The 16,833-nt window shown below is 40.6% G+C and overlaps 1 protein-coding gene and 1 non-coding gene across 2 annotated transcripts; both read right to left on the bottom strand.

Annotated features, from left to right (window-relative positions):
* Positions 1-11,238: 11,238 nt before the first annotated feature.
* On the bottom strand, positions 11,239-11,346 carry LOC148562109 (small nucleolar RNA R71). Its single transcript, XR_015887639.1, has one exon. It is a non-coding gene; the product is annotated as a small nucleolar RNA R71 (small nucleolar RNA).
* A 3,781-nt stretch (positions 11,347-15,127) lies between these two features.
* LOC107647037 (uncharacterized) lies at positions 15,128-15,589 on the bottom strand. Its single transcript, XM_016351169.1, has one exon. The coding sequence runs from the start codon at positions 15,587-15,589 to the stop codon at positions 15,128-15,130; it is 462 nt and encodes a 153-aa protein (XP_016206655.1).
* Between the last annotated feature and the right edge of the window lie 1,244 nt (positions 15,590-16,833).

The raw sequence follows: 16,833 nt of genomic DNA on the forward strand, positions 1-16,833 counted from the left end.
GACAAGATAGTGTTACTCGGTTACGTCACACAGGGCATGAGGCCCCAAGATAAAACCACATTGGAAAGTGCTAGCAATGGGTCTATGAAAAAGTACAAGACCACTGATGAGGCATGGCAATTGATCAGCGACTTAGCTGAATCTACTCGGAATCACAGGCAGAAACAAGGTTGTTCAAAAGCCGTTGTAGAAGTATCCTCTAGTAGAGAGACTGCTGCTCTAACTCAGAGTATCTGTGAAATGACCAACTTGCTGAAGCAGATGCAATTGAATCAACAACAAGTTCAGCAAGCTCAACCTTCTCCACCACAACAAAACCAACAGTTAGTCCCACAGAGAGTTTGCAAAATCTGTGTTGATTATAGCCACTATACTGATGAATGTCTGCAGCTCCAACAGGAAGACAACACCGTGGCAGCCACTCATAACTTCTATGACCGCCCCAACCAAGGGTACAATCAAGGTGGCAATTACAACCATGGATGGCAGGACAATTCTAACCAGAATTGGAGGGACAACAACAACAATAGAGGAGGCAGAGACAATCAAGGAAATTAGAGGTGAAATAATAACAACAACAGGCAGCAGAACCAGAACCAGCCTTACAGAGCACCTTACCTGAGACAATCCCAAGTACCACAGAATACTCAATAGCAGACCTCTCAAATTACTTATCCTTCCTCATCTTCTAATGATGATTTACTACAATCCATTGATCGGAGACAACAGACCATGGAAAATAACATTAATGCCACTTTAAATGGTCTAAACGCTACTTTGCAAGCTCTTGTCTCACAGATTGGATCAATGAATAACTCCAATAACCAACCTATGAGCTCCAGTGGAATCTCCTCTCAACCATTACCCAATCCAAAGGGTGGCATTAATGCCATCACCCTCAGGTCCAGAATCACACTGCAGGAGAGGAATCAGGAGGAGCCAAGCCCACCAGAACACGCCTTAGCTGAAGAGGTAGTGGAAATAGAAGATGTTGAAGAGGAAGAGGACATACAGGACATAGCTGAAAAAGAAGAAGTTCAACCATAGGAGGAAGCACCACAGGGCGCAGATACTGCAGAAGACACCACTCCCATTCCATTTCCACAACTTGCAAGGAAGCCGAGGAAGCAGCTGGAACCTGATCCCAAAATGGTAGAGATATTCAAAAGGTTGAGGTAACTGTTCCTCTTTTTGATGTTATTCAACAGGTACCTAAATATGCAAAGTTTCTAAAAGATTTATGTATACATAAAGACAAAATTAATGAATTAGAAACTATTTCTTTAGGTAGTTCCATATCTGCTTTAATGGGAGGTTTACCTGAAAAATGTAGTGACCCAGGTCCTTGTATGGTTAATTGTACTATTAGTAGTGTGATAATTTCTGACTGCATGTGTGATTTAGGAGCATGTGTGAGTATAATGCATTTGTCTATATATGATATTTTGAGGCTCCCTCCCTTAAAAAGATCGGCAGCTCGTTTTGTGTTAGCAGATAAAATCATTATTACAGTGGTTGGTGTTGCTGAAGATGTATTAGTGGGCATTAAGGGGCTCACATTCCCCACTGAGTTTTATATTCTGGAGATGCCCCAAAATGACTCAGAGAAGCCGTCATCAATCCTACTTGGAAGACCTTTCCTGAAGACATCAAAGTTCAAATTGGATGCTTTTTCAGGAACATACTCTTTTGAAATAGATGGCCGATTAGTAAGTTTCAATCTGAATGGAGTTATGAAGCACCCTCCAGAAGATCATTCTATCTTCTAGTGTGACATCATTGATGAAACCGTAGCTAAAGTTCACTAGGAGGAGTTAGAAGAGAAGCACACAGGACAAGGTCCGAGTGTGGGGACACTCTTGAATGACAATGATGGCACTTCGCCATTTTCACCAGCTTCAGACAATCTAGAGCCTAACCATGAGCAGAAGTTAGAGTTGAAATCCCTTCCTCCACAGCTCAAATATGCTTACCTTGAGGACAAGCAAAAGTGTCCAGTTATCATTGCAAGGAAACTCACTTCTCAATAAGAAGAGCAGTTACTTAGTGTGCTGAGGAGGCACAAGAAGGCAATTGGGTGGAGTTTGGCGGATATAGTAGGCATCAACCCTCAAGTATGTGAGCACAGAATATTTTCAGAAGAGGGAGCAAGGCCCGTTCGTCAACCCCAGAGAAGACTGAACCCTACTATCTCAGAGGTTGTCAAGAAGGAAGTGACCAGACTACTGGAGGCAGATATCATCTATCCCATCTCAGACAGTGAATGGGTAAGCCCAGTACAAGTGGTGCCAAAGAAGTCTGGAGTCACTACAGTGAAGAATGAGCATGGAGAGCTCATAGCAACCAGAGTACAGAACGCTTGGAGGGTCTACATTGATTACAGACGCCTCAACCAAGCAACCCGTAAGGATCACTATCCTCTTCCATTCATTGATCAAATGCTGGATCGCCTGTCAGGTAAATCACATTATTGCTTTTTAGATGGTTACACAGGTTATTTCCAGATTCATATAGCTCATGAGGATCAGGAAAAGACTACTTTTACATGTCCTTTGGGACTTATGCTTACAAGAGAATGCCCTTTGGCTTGTGCAATGCACCAGCTACCTTCCAAAGGTGCATGATGAGTCTTTTCTCTGATCTTATTGAGGATAGTATAGAAGTTTTTATGGATGATTTTAGTGTTTATGGCGATTCCTTTAGCCTTTGCTTAGATGGATTATCTAGAGTACTAGATAGATGTGTCAATACAAACCTTGTATTAAATTTTGAAAAATGTCACTTTATGGTTAAACAACAGATTGTACTAGGACATGTTGTGTCTAATACTGGCATTTCTATAGATCCAGCAAAGGTGGATGTTATTTTTAGTTTACCTTACCCCTCTTCTGTGAGGGAAGTTCACTCGTTCCTTGGCCATGCAGGTTTTTACAGAAGATTCATTAAGGACTTCAGTAAGGTAGCACTTCCCTTATCCAGACTACTGCAGAAGGATATTGAGTTCGAGTTCAGTGAAGATTGCAAACAAGCGTTTGATAAGCTGAAGACCGCCCTGACTCAAGCTCCAATTGTGAGAGGACCAGACTGGAACCAGCCATTCGAAATAATGTGTGACGCTTCCAACCATGCAGTAGTAGCAGCATTGGCTCAGCGTGAAGGTAAGGATCCTTTTGTTATTGCTTATGCGTCTAAAACTCTAGATGCCGCATAGTCCAATTACATGACTACTGAGAAAGAGCTTCTTGCTATTGTTTTTGCTCTAGATAAATTCTGAGCCTATTTACTTGGTACGAAGGTAGTAGTGTACTCAGACCACGCAGCTCTAAAGTATCTATTAGCTAAAAAGGAGTCCAAACCAAGGCTTATACATTGGATACTGCTATTACAAGAATTTGATTTAGAAATTAAGGATAGGAGTGGTAACCAGAATTTAGTGGTAGACCATTTGAGTCACCTCGAGCACATTACAGATGACCCCACTCCTATAGCTGATAATTTCCCATTTGATAACCTGCAAGCAATATCTGAGGTAATCCCTTGGTATGCACCTGTAGCTAATTATCTAGTTAGCCACACCTTTCCTCCAAACTTTTCTAAACATCAAAGAGACAAGCTAAAAAGAGAGTCTAAATATTATATATGGGATGACCCATATTTATGGAGATGTGGCGCTGACCAGGTAATTAGATGATGTGTGCTTCAATCAGAATTTCAGTCCATCTTAGAGGCCTGTCACTCATCTGAGAGTGGAGAACATTTTGGCCCTCAAAGAATAGCTAGAAAAATCTTAGACTGTGGATTCTGGTGGCCTACACTTTTTAGAGACGCTGCTGAATTTTGTAGATCTTGTTTCCCATGCCAAAAATTTGGTAATATATCCATGAGGGATGAGATGCCTCAACAAATTATGCTTTTCTGTGAAATTTTTGACGTATGGGGCATTGACTTCATGGGTCCATTTCCAAATTCTAATAGTTATTTTTATATATCGTTAGCTGTGGATTATGTTTCCAAATGGGTGGAAGCAATTCCTACCCGCACTGATGATGCTAACACTGTTGTTTCCTTTGTGAAAAACCACATTATTTGTCGCTTTGGATCACCACGAGCAATCGTGAGCGATCAAGGCACCCATTTTTGTAACAGGAGACTAATAGGATTAATGAAGAAGCATGGAATAATTCATAAGGTTGCAACAGCCTACCATCCTCAGACTAATGGGCAAGCCGAGGTGTCAAACAGAGAGATCAAGCGTATCTTGCAGAAGATAGTCAAACCTCATAGAAGAGACTGGAGCACCAGGTTACAAGATGCACTCTGGGCATACAGAACAGCATACGAGACACCCATTGGGATGAGTCCTTTCCGCTTAGTCTATGGAAAAGCTTGTCATCTCCCTGTTGAAGTCGAGCACAAAGCCTTTTGGGCAGTAAAGGAGTGCAACATGGAAATTGAGAAAGCCGGAGCTGAAAGGAAATTGCAACTGCAAGAATTGGAAAGCCTTCGCCTAGAAGCTTATGAGAACTCAAGACTATACAAGGAGAAGATGAAGGCTGTACATGATCAGCACATTAAGAGAAAAGAGTTCCAACCTGGAGACTTAGTCCTCCTTTACAAATCTCGACTGAGGCTCATGCCAGGCAAGTTGAGATCAAGATAGGAAGGTCCATACAGAGTAGAGAAGGCCGAACCGTACGGAGTTTATCACCTAAGCCATCCTTCAAGCTCTGAACTTATCAAAGTTAATGGACATCGTTTAAAGCTGTACCATGGAGAGAGGACGCAGAAAAACAAGGAGCTCGAGATCTTCCTCTTGGAAGATCCTCACATAGCCGAAGATTGAGCTAATGGAGCGTCCAACTTACGGACGTTAAAGCAAAGTGCTAGGTGGGAGACAACCCACCATGGTATGATCGTTCTTTTCTTTATTTTTAGTTTTTCTATTTAATAACTCTTCTCTTTATTAGTACATTTCGTGCATCTGCATTTACATACTTTTACATTTATTAAAAAAAAAATTTTCACGCAACGCGACCGCATCATTGACGCGTCCGCGTCGCAAGAGATGTGAGGAATTAATAAAATGAACAGAGAGTCACGCAAGAGTGTGGCTGGAGGTGTGTCAATGGCACAAATTGCCCCACGCGATCGCGTCGCCAACACGTCCGCGTCGAGTGGGAACATTGGCCTCCCACGTGACCGCGTCACCCACGCGGCTGCGTGCCCTGTATTTCAACGTAAAAAGGGTGCACGACCGAAAGTTGTGCAAGAGTGGTGCTGGATTGGTGATAACGTACAAATTCTTCCCACGTGGCCACGTGACCGACACGACCGCGTCATATCCTTCTCATGACCACTCGCGCGATCGCATGCCCCACGCGATCGCGCCACTCAATATTTGGCAATTAATGATTTTGAACAGAGAGTTGTACGAGTGTGAGGCTGCCCTCGCGCCAGTAGCATAAAACGGGTCACGCGACCGCGTGACCGACGCGACCGCGTCAATTATTATAAGCGCAAATCGCGCGACCGTGTGCTGCACGCGACCGCGTCGATAGCGCCGCACAGCTCCCCTGATTTGCCACTTATCTTATCTTTTTCTCCTCAAATCCTATTTTCTCTTTTCCCTCCTTATTTCTTCCTCCTCCCTTCTTCATTCTTCCTTCTTTCTCACTTTTTACACCCTCACTCTCTCTCTCACCCCATTAATAAGGTTTTTCTTTTTCTTCTTCTCTCCTTACTTTTCTATTTTTCTTCTTATTTTTATATGTTATCTTCTTTTCTTTTCTTTTTACTTTCATTATTCATATTCTCTTTTTCTTTCTTTTTTCCTTTTTACTTGGTGTTGGAAATTTATTTGAGTCATTATTTCTCATTATATGCTTATGGATTGTTCTAAATTTGTTTGGCAATTATATATTACTTTTTAAAGGGTTGCTTGCATGTTCAATTTAATACTTTCCATACATTATTTCACCATGCATGCTATGTGTTTGTGAAAAAGCCCATATGGCATTATGCACTTTTCTACGTTATTCTATTCTACTATTACATGCCCGTTTTTCACAAAACCCCTTTTATATTTTGTTCGTTAAAAATAATTGTCAATACAAACGTGATGGTTTGTTACAAGTGATGCTTGATCTATGCTACTCATGCCTTTGCCAGCATGCCAATAAACACCTTGCATTCACTTGTCGTCATATGCACTAACTATTTTCCATTAATGACTTTTCACATGTAGTCATGACCATGTGTTAACATCATTTACCTTTAAATGTGCATTCATAACCATCCTTTTCCGTTCTCTTCCTTGCTCTATCTCTTTGAATTTAATTTACTTTCTCTTCTCTTTTTCAGAATGGCCACCAAGAAAGGAAAAGAGAAAGCTACTCCCAAATCAACAGCAAGAAGAGGAACAAAAAGAGCACTAGTGGCAGAACCCTCTTCAACTGCGGTAAAGCCCTCAACAAAGAGACTTAAGAGGATTATAAAGGTTGATGATAAAGAAAAAGCCTTCCCAGCAAAGGACACTGCGCGATTTTCCAATCGCTACTGTGAGCAGATGTTCCCCATCTTGGCAGAAAGAAGCTACAACAACGAATACCTTCTTCTCCTCCCAAACCATATTGCTACCTTTGTTGAGCCGCAAATTGCACAAAGACAATGGGGTTTCTTACAGAGACAGCCGAGGCAGGTCAATCTTTCTTGGGTAGTCGAGTTCTACTCCAACTTCTACCTGCCAACCCTGCAGTCTGTCTTTATCCGTCAGAAGCAAGTCCCCATTACAGAAGATGCCATTCAAAGAGCTCTAGGTCTTCCCCCTATTCCAGAAGGTTTGGACGCCTTTCAAGAAGCCGCACTCAAGCGCTAAATGTACCAATTTGACTGGGACACCGTTCTCAGAGTTATCGCACTATCTGGCAGCCGATAGATCTACGGATACCATCGTACCCACCCTAAGGGAATCTCAGCTTCAGCACTTACCTTGGAGGCTCACGTATGGGCACAGATCATGTCCCATTACGTCTTTCTGAGCACTCACGAGTCCTCTTTCACTGCGGACATGGCCGTTCTACTATGGTGCATCCTTACTGACCAACCTCTGAACCTACCAAGACACATCCGGAATGCCATGGGACACGTACAAATTGCGGGCAACTTACCTTTTCTCGCCTTGGTCTCAGATCTCGTCTCCGCAGCCGGAGTCTCCTTCAGAGCTGGGGACACCAAAGCCCTGCTTCCACGGGATGATCAATATGTCCCTAATGGGAAATATATCAGACCCTCAGCAGCCACTACAAGCCAGCCTATTGAACCGGCTGCAGACATTCCTCCTTCAGTACCACAAGCACCTACCACAGACCACCTGCTCCATCAGATACTCGAAAGGTTGGATCGGCAGGAACACAAAGCTAAGATGAGAGAGCGCCATAACAAGCGCCGATTCACATACCTCAAGGAGCTGATCATGGGAAAATTCAAGGACTCAAACACTTCGGACTCCACTTCCTTTACCAGCACAGGGAGCCATGATGGTCTCGACTATGGAGATACTGCTACCAGCCCACCCTTGTTCCTGACAGATGGCACCGAGGACGGTGCAAAGCCTTAAGTGTGGGGAGGTCGGTCAGTACCTGACTCCCGGAGGTAATTTCTCTTCCCTAAACACCAATAAATTAGGATATTTAGTTAGTTTTTCTTTTATAGAATAGGATAAATTGCATAGTAATAGATTAGTTGCATGCATGTTCTACTTGATTGAAAAGACAATAAGTTTCTTCTAAGACTCTATTTTTGGAACAAAATTTTACTAATTTTAATTAAAATTTTTATGTTAAATTTGCTTGAAGTTGTATTTGGAACATGATTTTCGAGCTAAAAGAACACACAACCTGTGAGATTTGAGCCTTTATGCATGATTACATTATTTAACCATAATTATTTTATTCTTGTGTGTTTACTTCTCTATGATTGTAATCTATATTTTGTTTCATCCTATATGTCCAATATTTATTATATTTATATGTTCGCATATGATTGAGGCCATTAATTGTTTAGCTCACTTACCAAATTAAGCCTACCCTTTCAATTACCTTTGTTAGCCACTTTGAGCCTTTGAATCCCATTTGTTCTATATATTGCCACATTACTAGCCTTAAGCGGAAAAATAATTATATATCCCAAACTGAATCTTTGGTTAGCTTAAGATAGAATTGTGTGTGCTAATTAAGTATGGGAATTTGTGGAAACAAAAGATAATAAGGGAATGTGTCATGATAATATAATGGAAATTTGAAAACCTACTCATGTGAAACTATAAGAATTAAAAATCTATGTGCATTGATAAGCTATGTTTATTTTTATGCTTATGAAAAAAAAGTCAAAAATATTCGATAAATAAATAAGGGGACAAAATTACCCCAATGCTAAGTTAAGAATTCAAGGATCAATGCATGTATGATAAAATTAAAATAAAAAGTTGACACATGAGTATGGAATGTGAAAGGAAAATTATGGGTAGCTAGGTATGAATTCTAAAGTTATATAGAATATATATAGGTTATGTTAAAGCTGGGGTTAATTAAAGATTCAGTTTATAAGCTTACTTAGCCATATATGTATCCTTACCATTACCTCAGCCCCATTACAACCTTGAAAAGACCTCATGATATTTGCATTGATATATTAAATGTTGTTGATTGGTTAGGAGAAGAGCAAAAAAATTAGAGAGCATGATTAGAGAAGGATAGAGTGATTACCCTATACACTAGAGAGACTAGAGTGTACATACATCATCAGTGAGGGTTCAATGCTTGAAATTCTATGTTCCCTGCTTTCATGAGCTATCTTCTTGCATTTTTATCTGTTCTTACTGCATGAGAATTGAATTAGTGGAATTTGATTTGTAATTTTTTTGAAGAGCTTATTTACTATTGATCAAGTGGACAAGAATCATATAGTTGCATTACATATATAGGTTACATTGCATTGCATGAGTTTTACATGTTCCTACTCATTTATTTTATCTCCTTCAACTAAGCATGAGGACATGCTAATGTTTAAGTGTGGGGAGGTTGATAAACCACTATTTTATGGTTTATACTGTGTTTAATTGTGTGGTTTTATCATGATCTTTACCCACTTATTCATATGATTAGCATGCATTTATATTTCCTTCCTAAAATTATTACATGATTGAAAACTTGCTTCCTAGAGACTTTTAATTATGTATTTTAATTCTCTTTTATTCCATTCGATGCCGTGATCTGTGTATTAAGTGTTTCAGGCTTTATAGGGCATGAATGAGTTGGAGATTGGAAAAGAAGCTTGCAAAAATGGAGGGAACACAAGAAATTAAGGAGATGACCAGTGAGAAGTGACGCGGCCGCATGGCTTACGCGACCGCGAGAAAGAGAGGAAATCGCAGTGATGCGGCCGCATGGCTCACGCGACCGCGCGGATTGGAATAGCACAAGTGACGCGGAGGCGTGGACAACGCGCCCGCGTGGCAAAGCAAAATGCCGAATGACGCGTCCGCATGAATGACGCGATCGCGTGACGTGCGCGATCTGTATAATCTGCAGAATTCACTGTGGGTGATTTTGGGCCCTGTTTTGACCCAGTTTTCGGCCCAAAAAAGCAGACTAGAGCCAGTGAACATGCAGAAACCAAAACAACATTCATTCTACACAGTTTTTAGTTTTTAGATCTAGTTTTACTCCTCCTCTAGGTTTTCTCTCTACACATTCATAGTTCTTAGGATTTTTATTTCTATTGCTCTTTGCATTGGGATATTGAGAAGAGTTATTACCTCATCAAGACTTCGTCATTCTAGTTCGTTTTCTTTACTTGGCTTTACTCTTCCATGTCCTTTAATTTACTCAATTTTACTATTGGATTATTTCAGAATTTATTAATACAAGAGTTATTTTTATTTTTAATTGATTCCTTTGAGTTTTATTTATCATGTCTTTCTTTAATTCCCTTTCCTATGTTATGAGTTCTACATTCACAATGAGCGAGTAGTTCCCTAACTTGATGGGGAGTTGATTGAAAGGGACCCTTGAGTTGGAATTCTCAAAAGAGAAATTATAATTGGGTTTATTGTTGGATTGCCATCTAGTCACTAACGCCAATCCTTCCAAGTAAGCGGATTGGGACTTGTGAATAGAAATAGCATTCCAACTTGTTTGACTTTCCCTTACCTAGTAAGGGATAACTAAACAGAACAACCTTCAATTATCAATTAATCTTGAGAGTATTGCAACAAGAATAGGGCTTCCAACTAATCTACTCCCAGTCAAGGCTTTTATTTAAATTACTTAATTTCCCCAATTTAGTTTCCTATTTATTCAACTCAAACTCTTTTTGAAAATATCTGATTAACAAAATAGCACACCTTTCTGCAACTCGTTGGGAGACGACCTGGGATTCATACTCCCAGTATTTTAATTTTAACTTTTGAGATAACCCTTCTAAATTGATAAGCGGATTTCTGGTTGGTTAAGAACTATACTTGCAACGCATATTTTATAACAATTCTTGACTCGCCAATTTTTGCCACGTCAATTTTTGGCGCCGTTGCCGGAGAATTACAATAGAGTGCTAAAGTTATTGATTGGATTTTATTTATTTGCATTTTATTTTATTTTGCTACTATGAGCTGCTTGTTTCTTTCGTTAGATGACACGTTCACTTCCTGATCCAAACTTGCCAGTATTCGATCATGAGATTGAAAGAACCATTTCATGAATAAGGCAAGCTCGGCGTTGGTTAGTCCTCTCTGAGGGCGGATCTGAAACGTCACTTGAGAAAGAAACCAGCCCCCGTTCTACTGATTTGGTTGATTTACGTGCAGGTAACATGGCAGCAGCTAGGAGAGTTACTATCCAGGAGGCTGGAGCCCCTGATTTTACAATGCAACCATTTCAAGCGCATCACCCAGCAGTGGCTACAGACTTTGAAATAAAGACCGCACTGCTCAATTTAATACCCAAGTTTCATGGCTTGCCTGCTCAAGAGCCTATCAAGCACCTGAGAGATTTCCAAGCAGCCTGTTCTACTGTCAGGCGTGATGGTGCAGATGAAACTTCAATTTTGCTGAAAGCTTTCCCATTTTCTCTTGAGGGGAAGGCAAGAGAGTGGTACTACACTCGACCAGCAGCAACTGTATCCAACTGGGATACACTGAGAAGAGAATTCTTGGAAAAATTCTTTCCAGCTGAAGTTACTGATAAACTGAGGAAAGACATTTCGATGATTGTTCAGGATGAATCTGAGACTCTCTATGAATACTGGGAGCGCTTCAATAATCTTCTGGAAGCATGCCCCCACCATATGATTGACAAGATAGTGTTACTCGGTTACGTCACACAGGGCATGAGGCCCCAAGATAAGACCACATTGGAAAGTGCTAGCAATGGGTCTATGAAAAAGTACAAGACCACTGATGAGGCATGGCAATTGATCAGTGACTTAGCTGAATCTACTCGGAATCACAGGCAGAAACAAGGCCGTTCAAAAGCCGTTGCAGAAGTATCCTCTAGCAGAGAGACTGCTGCTTTAACTCAGAGTATCTGTGAAATGACCAACTTGCTGAAGCAGATGCAATTGAATCAACAACAAGTTCAGCAAGCTCAACCTTCTCCACCACAACAAAACCAACAGTTAGTCCCACAGAGAGTTTGCGGAATCTGTTCTGATTATAGCCACTATACTGATGAATGTCCGCAGCTTCAGCAGGAAGACAACACCGTGGCAGCCACTCATAACTTCTATGACCGCCCCAACCAAGGGTACAATCAAGGTGGCAATTACAACCATGGATGAAGGACAATTCTAACCAGAATTAGAGGGACAACAACAACAACAGAGGAGGCAGAGACAATCAGGAAAATCAGAGGTGGAATAATAACAACAACAGGCAGCAGAACCAGAATTAGCCTTACAGAGCACCTCACCTGAGACAATCCCAAGGACCACAGAATACCCAACAGCAGACCTCTCAAATTACTTATCCTTCCTCATCTTCTAATGATGATTTACTACAATCCATTGATCGGAGACAACAGACCATGGAAAATAACATTAATGCCACTCTAAATGGTCTGAACACTACTTTGCAAGCTCTTGTCTCACAGATTGGATCAATGAATAACTCCAATAACCAACCTATGAGGTCCAGTAGAATCTCCTCTCAACCATTACCCAATCCAAAGGGTGGCATTAATGCCATCACCCTCAGGTCCAGAACCACACTGCAGGAGAGGAATCACGAGGAGCCAAGCCCACCAGAACACGCCTCAGCTGAAGAGGTAGTGGAAATAGAAGATGTTGAAGAGGAAGAGGACATACAGGACATAGCTGAAAAATAAGAAGTTTAACCACAGGAGGAAGCACCACAGGGCGCAGATACTGCAGAAGACACCACTCCCATTCCATTTCCACAACGTTTGAGGGCCAACGTTAACTCAAATGCCATTTTAAAATAAACCAGCAAAACCAGAAAGCTTGCTATCATTGGCATTCGACTCAATGTTGGAAGGCCAACGTCAGCTAACCCGCGCGTACGGGTACCGTGCGCTTCCGCGCAAAAGGGCCAAAAAGCTCATCCACGTGTACGCGTACAGTGCGCGTGCGTGTGGATGCAAGATTTTCATTTTTGTAGTTTAAAACAAGGAAGGGGACGTTAGCCTCAGCGTTGGACCTCCAACGTTCCCTCCAACGTTGGCGTTTTCACGCGTATGCGTACTGTGCGCTTAGGCGTCCATTGCTATTTTTTTCATCCACGCGTACGCGTCACTGACGCGTACGCGTCGACTCAAAAAATTCCTAATTTGAATTCTGGGCTAAGCATCGTTGATGTTGGAGGCTAGCGTTTGATGCAACATTGGACCTCCAACGTTCAATCTTGGCACGTACGCGTACCGTGCGCTTCCGCGCAAACAGGTCAAAAATGCTTATTTACGTGTACGCGTGATGCATGCTTCCGCGCGGATATCAAAAGTTGCATTTTTACGCATATGCGTCATAGGCACGTATGCGCCACTCAAAATTCTTTCAGCCCCAGGATTGATCATTTTCTCACAATATTAGGGTTAACGTTGGACCCCCAATGCCACCTCCAACGTGAGCATCGGCCATGTTTACAGACAAGTGCTTTGTTTCTCTTCCAACGTTTGAGGCAACGTTGGTGGTGCAACTTGGCCACCAACGTTGCTTCCTCTTCATCCTTTCTATGTTCTTTCTTCAACCTTCCTCCATGCCTTCCTTCACCTATTATTAACCAATGAATGCATCAAAGATTTGCTAAAATCATGAGAATTCTTATCATTCTTAGCATACAAGTAATCATAGCATAAATCATCATAAAATTGCATCAAATTACTCATGGTTGAATGAATATAGGCATACATGAATTTCTACCCAAATGGCTTACTTATAACTCAAGAAAGTGCATAAAACCTATTAAAAACAAAGAAAAAGGCTAGTGAAACTAGCCTAAGATACCCTGGCATCACAACACCAAACTTAAATCTTGCTTGTCCCTAAGCAGGTACTGAATTATTAGGAAGAAAGAATGAAACAAAAGGGAGTATTCATATCAGCAAAGCATTATTGGTAGCTCGTGGGGTTTTATGCAGACAATGCAGTAGCTAACTTCTTATTGATCTTTATGCATAGGATGCCTCCTTCTAGCATCAGTTAACACACTGCCATGACCTCTTATTATTTACTTATCCTTGGTAATTACTTTTCTTTATTTTCTATTCCGGTAAACCTTAGCTCAGTGTCATGTGTATAGCAGTTTCTCAGCTTATTTGCACTCAACACATCTACAGACACTTAGCTCACAATTTTTCTTAGAACATTGATGCCCAGCACCTCTTTGGGTTACTAAATGTCTTGTAACTAGGTTGCTCTTGATAATGGATTTTCAGTTGATAATCTCAAGTTAGTTAACCCAAGTTACCAAGTGTTAAAACACTCCATAGAACCTAATCATCCAAGCAGATCCTAGTACAGAGACACCACAGGCATATGTCCTAAGGTCAAAGCTATTGGTGTCTAGCTTTATTCTTTTCTTTCTTTTGTTTTTGTTGCCACTTTTGGCTTTTCTTTTTCTTTTTTTTGTTTGTTTCTCTTTCAACGAAGGACTTTTATTTACTAAGATTCATAAACAGCATGCTAATTTTTACTTAGAAAGAGAACAATCTATCCTTTATTCATTATAAGTGAGCTACTACATAATCAAACATATATACCACCACTTACTGTTATTTTACTACTTGCTAAAAAGGAACTATTCCACTATTCCACTTCTTGTTCAAATATTTATTTTATTGAAATTGAAAAGACTTAGGGGACAAGACAAGCATTTAACAAGTGAAAGTGAAAATACACACATTTAGGCTAGCATACTTATTGCAAGATTAAACACACAGGATGCAAAACAACTTAAACTAAAAGCTACCATCAAGATGAGCACATTCAGACTTCCAATTTAAAGCATTTCAAAGTTGATGGAATTAAGTAACAATACAACCTCTTGGTGGCTTCTTCTTCTTGCTCTCAGCTGATGGTGTGTAGTCCTTCCAAGAGATTGATTGAATTCCTGTAAAGTTAATAGAAGTTGCTTGTTCCCCAAGCACTTGAGAGAATGTTAGCATACATGTATGCTTGTGATTTTCTGAATTTAAGTTGGTGTGTGAACACCAAACTTAATTCCTTGCCTAATGCAACAGATTGAGTACATGCAGAAAACATCAAGCACTTTTTATTTAAGAAAGTAAATATGAACCATAAAACAACTATGAGCTAGATAACAGACTAAAAACTAGAAAACAAACAACTCTTAAGTGATTTCTCTGATTGTTTGGAGCTGATAACTATTTATGCTGATGGTGAAATGTGTTCTTAATGACTTTCATGGTGGAACACTAAACTTAGAATTACACATTCACTCTTAAATTTCTTTGGTGTTCAACACCAAACTTAGCTCCTAGCAATGCAGAGAACTCTCTTTACTCTCTTATTGACAAGCTTATGAAAAGAGAACTACATTTGGTTGGGTTGCCTCCCAACAAGCGCTCTTTTAATGTCACTAGCTTGTTGATCAACCCTTTCAGTCTAGTCTGTATTTTGTCTTAGGCCTTTCCTTCATATCACCTAAATAGTGCTTGAGTCTTTGTCCATTAACAATGAAGGTCTCCTGTAACTTTTCTTCCATAATTTTTATATGTCCATCAGGAGAAACCTTGGTGACAAGAAAAGGGCCTGACCACCTTGATCTCAATTTCCCAGGGAAAAGTTTCAGGCGGGAGTTGTAGAGTAACACTTTCTGTCCTTCCTCAAAGCTTCTTGGTGCAATCTTGAGGTCATGTTTTTCCTTTGCCTTTTCCTTGTACACCTTGGTATTTTCATAGGCTTGGAATCTGAATTCTTCTAATTCTTGCAGTTGCAGGAGCCTCCTTTCACCAGCAGTTTTGCCATCAAAATTCAACAACTTGAGAGTCCAGAAAGCCTTGTGTTCAAGCTCTAATGGCAGGTGACAAGCTTTATCATACACCAATTGATACGGGGACATGCCAATTGGTGTTTTAAAGGCTGTTCTGTATGTCCAAAGAGCATCATCAAGCTTCTTTGACCAATCTTTTCTTGAAGCTCCCACTGTCTTTTCCAGGATCCTTTTTAGCTCTCTGTTGGATACCTCTTTCTGGCTACTTGTTTGGGGATGATAGGGTGTGGCAATCTTGTGCTTCACTCCATATCTCAGGAGGAGGGTCTCTATTGGTCTATTGCAAAAATGGTTTCCTCCATCACTGATGAGTGCTCTGGGAACTCCAAACCTGCTGAAGATATTCTTTCTGAAGAAGTTCAGAACCACCTTGTTGTCATTTATAGGGGTTGCAATGGCCTCCACCCATTTTGATACATAATCCACTACCACCAAAATATAATTGTTTGAGTATGAGGTTGGGAATGGTCCCATGAAATTAATCCCTCATACATCAAACAGCTCAAGTTCCAGGATGAATTGTTGTGGCATCTCATTTTTCTTGGGCAAATTTCCAGCCTGTTCACATTCGTTGCAGTTCTTCACTAGCTCTCTTGCATATTTGAAGATGGTGGGCCAAAAGAACCCATACTGCAAGACTTTTGCTGCGATTCTCTCTCCTCCAAAATGGCCACCATAGCAGGACCCATGACAATTCCATAAAACTCCCCTTCCTTCCTCCTCTGAAACACACCTTCTTAGCAATCCATCCGAGCATTTCTTGAATAAGTATGGCTCATCCCAAATGAAGTACTTTGCATCATTGATGAGTTTTCTCTTTTGATGCTTGTTGATCATTGAAGGAAACTCCCCAGTTGCCTTAAAATTAGCAATATCTGCGAACCAGGGTGCCTTATGAACCAGCATTAATTGCTCATCAGGGAATAATTCATTGACACTTGTTTTGTGGGTGCTACCTTCTTCACAAGGGATTCGGGACAAATGATCAGCTACTTTGTTCTCCACTCCCTTCTTGTCTTTAATCTCAATGTTAAATTCCTGCAATAGAAAAATCCACCTTATCAGTCTTGGTTTTGACTCTTGTTTTGCAAGTAGATATTTTAGTGCTGCATGATCAGTGAAAACAATAACTTTAGATCCGATGAGATATGATCTAAACTTATCAAATATAAACACTATTGCCAATAGTTCCTTCTCAGTAGTGGTGTAATTCCTTTGAGTTTCATTCAAAACCTTGCTGGCATAATATATAACATGCACTAAATTTCCTTTCCTCTGTCCAAGCATTGCCCCAACAGCAAAGTCTGATGCAT

This window comes from Arachis ipaensis, chromosome B6, assembly GCF_059453495.1.
Source record: "Arachis ipaensis isolate K30076 ecotype BB chromosome B6, ASM5945349v1, whole genome shotgun sequence".
Classification (NCBI taxonomy): domain Eukaryota; kingdom Viridiplantae; phylum Streptophyta; class Magnoliopsida; order Fabales; family Fabaceae; genus Arachis; species Arachis ipaensis.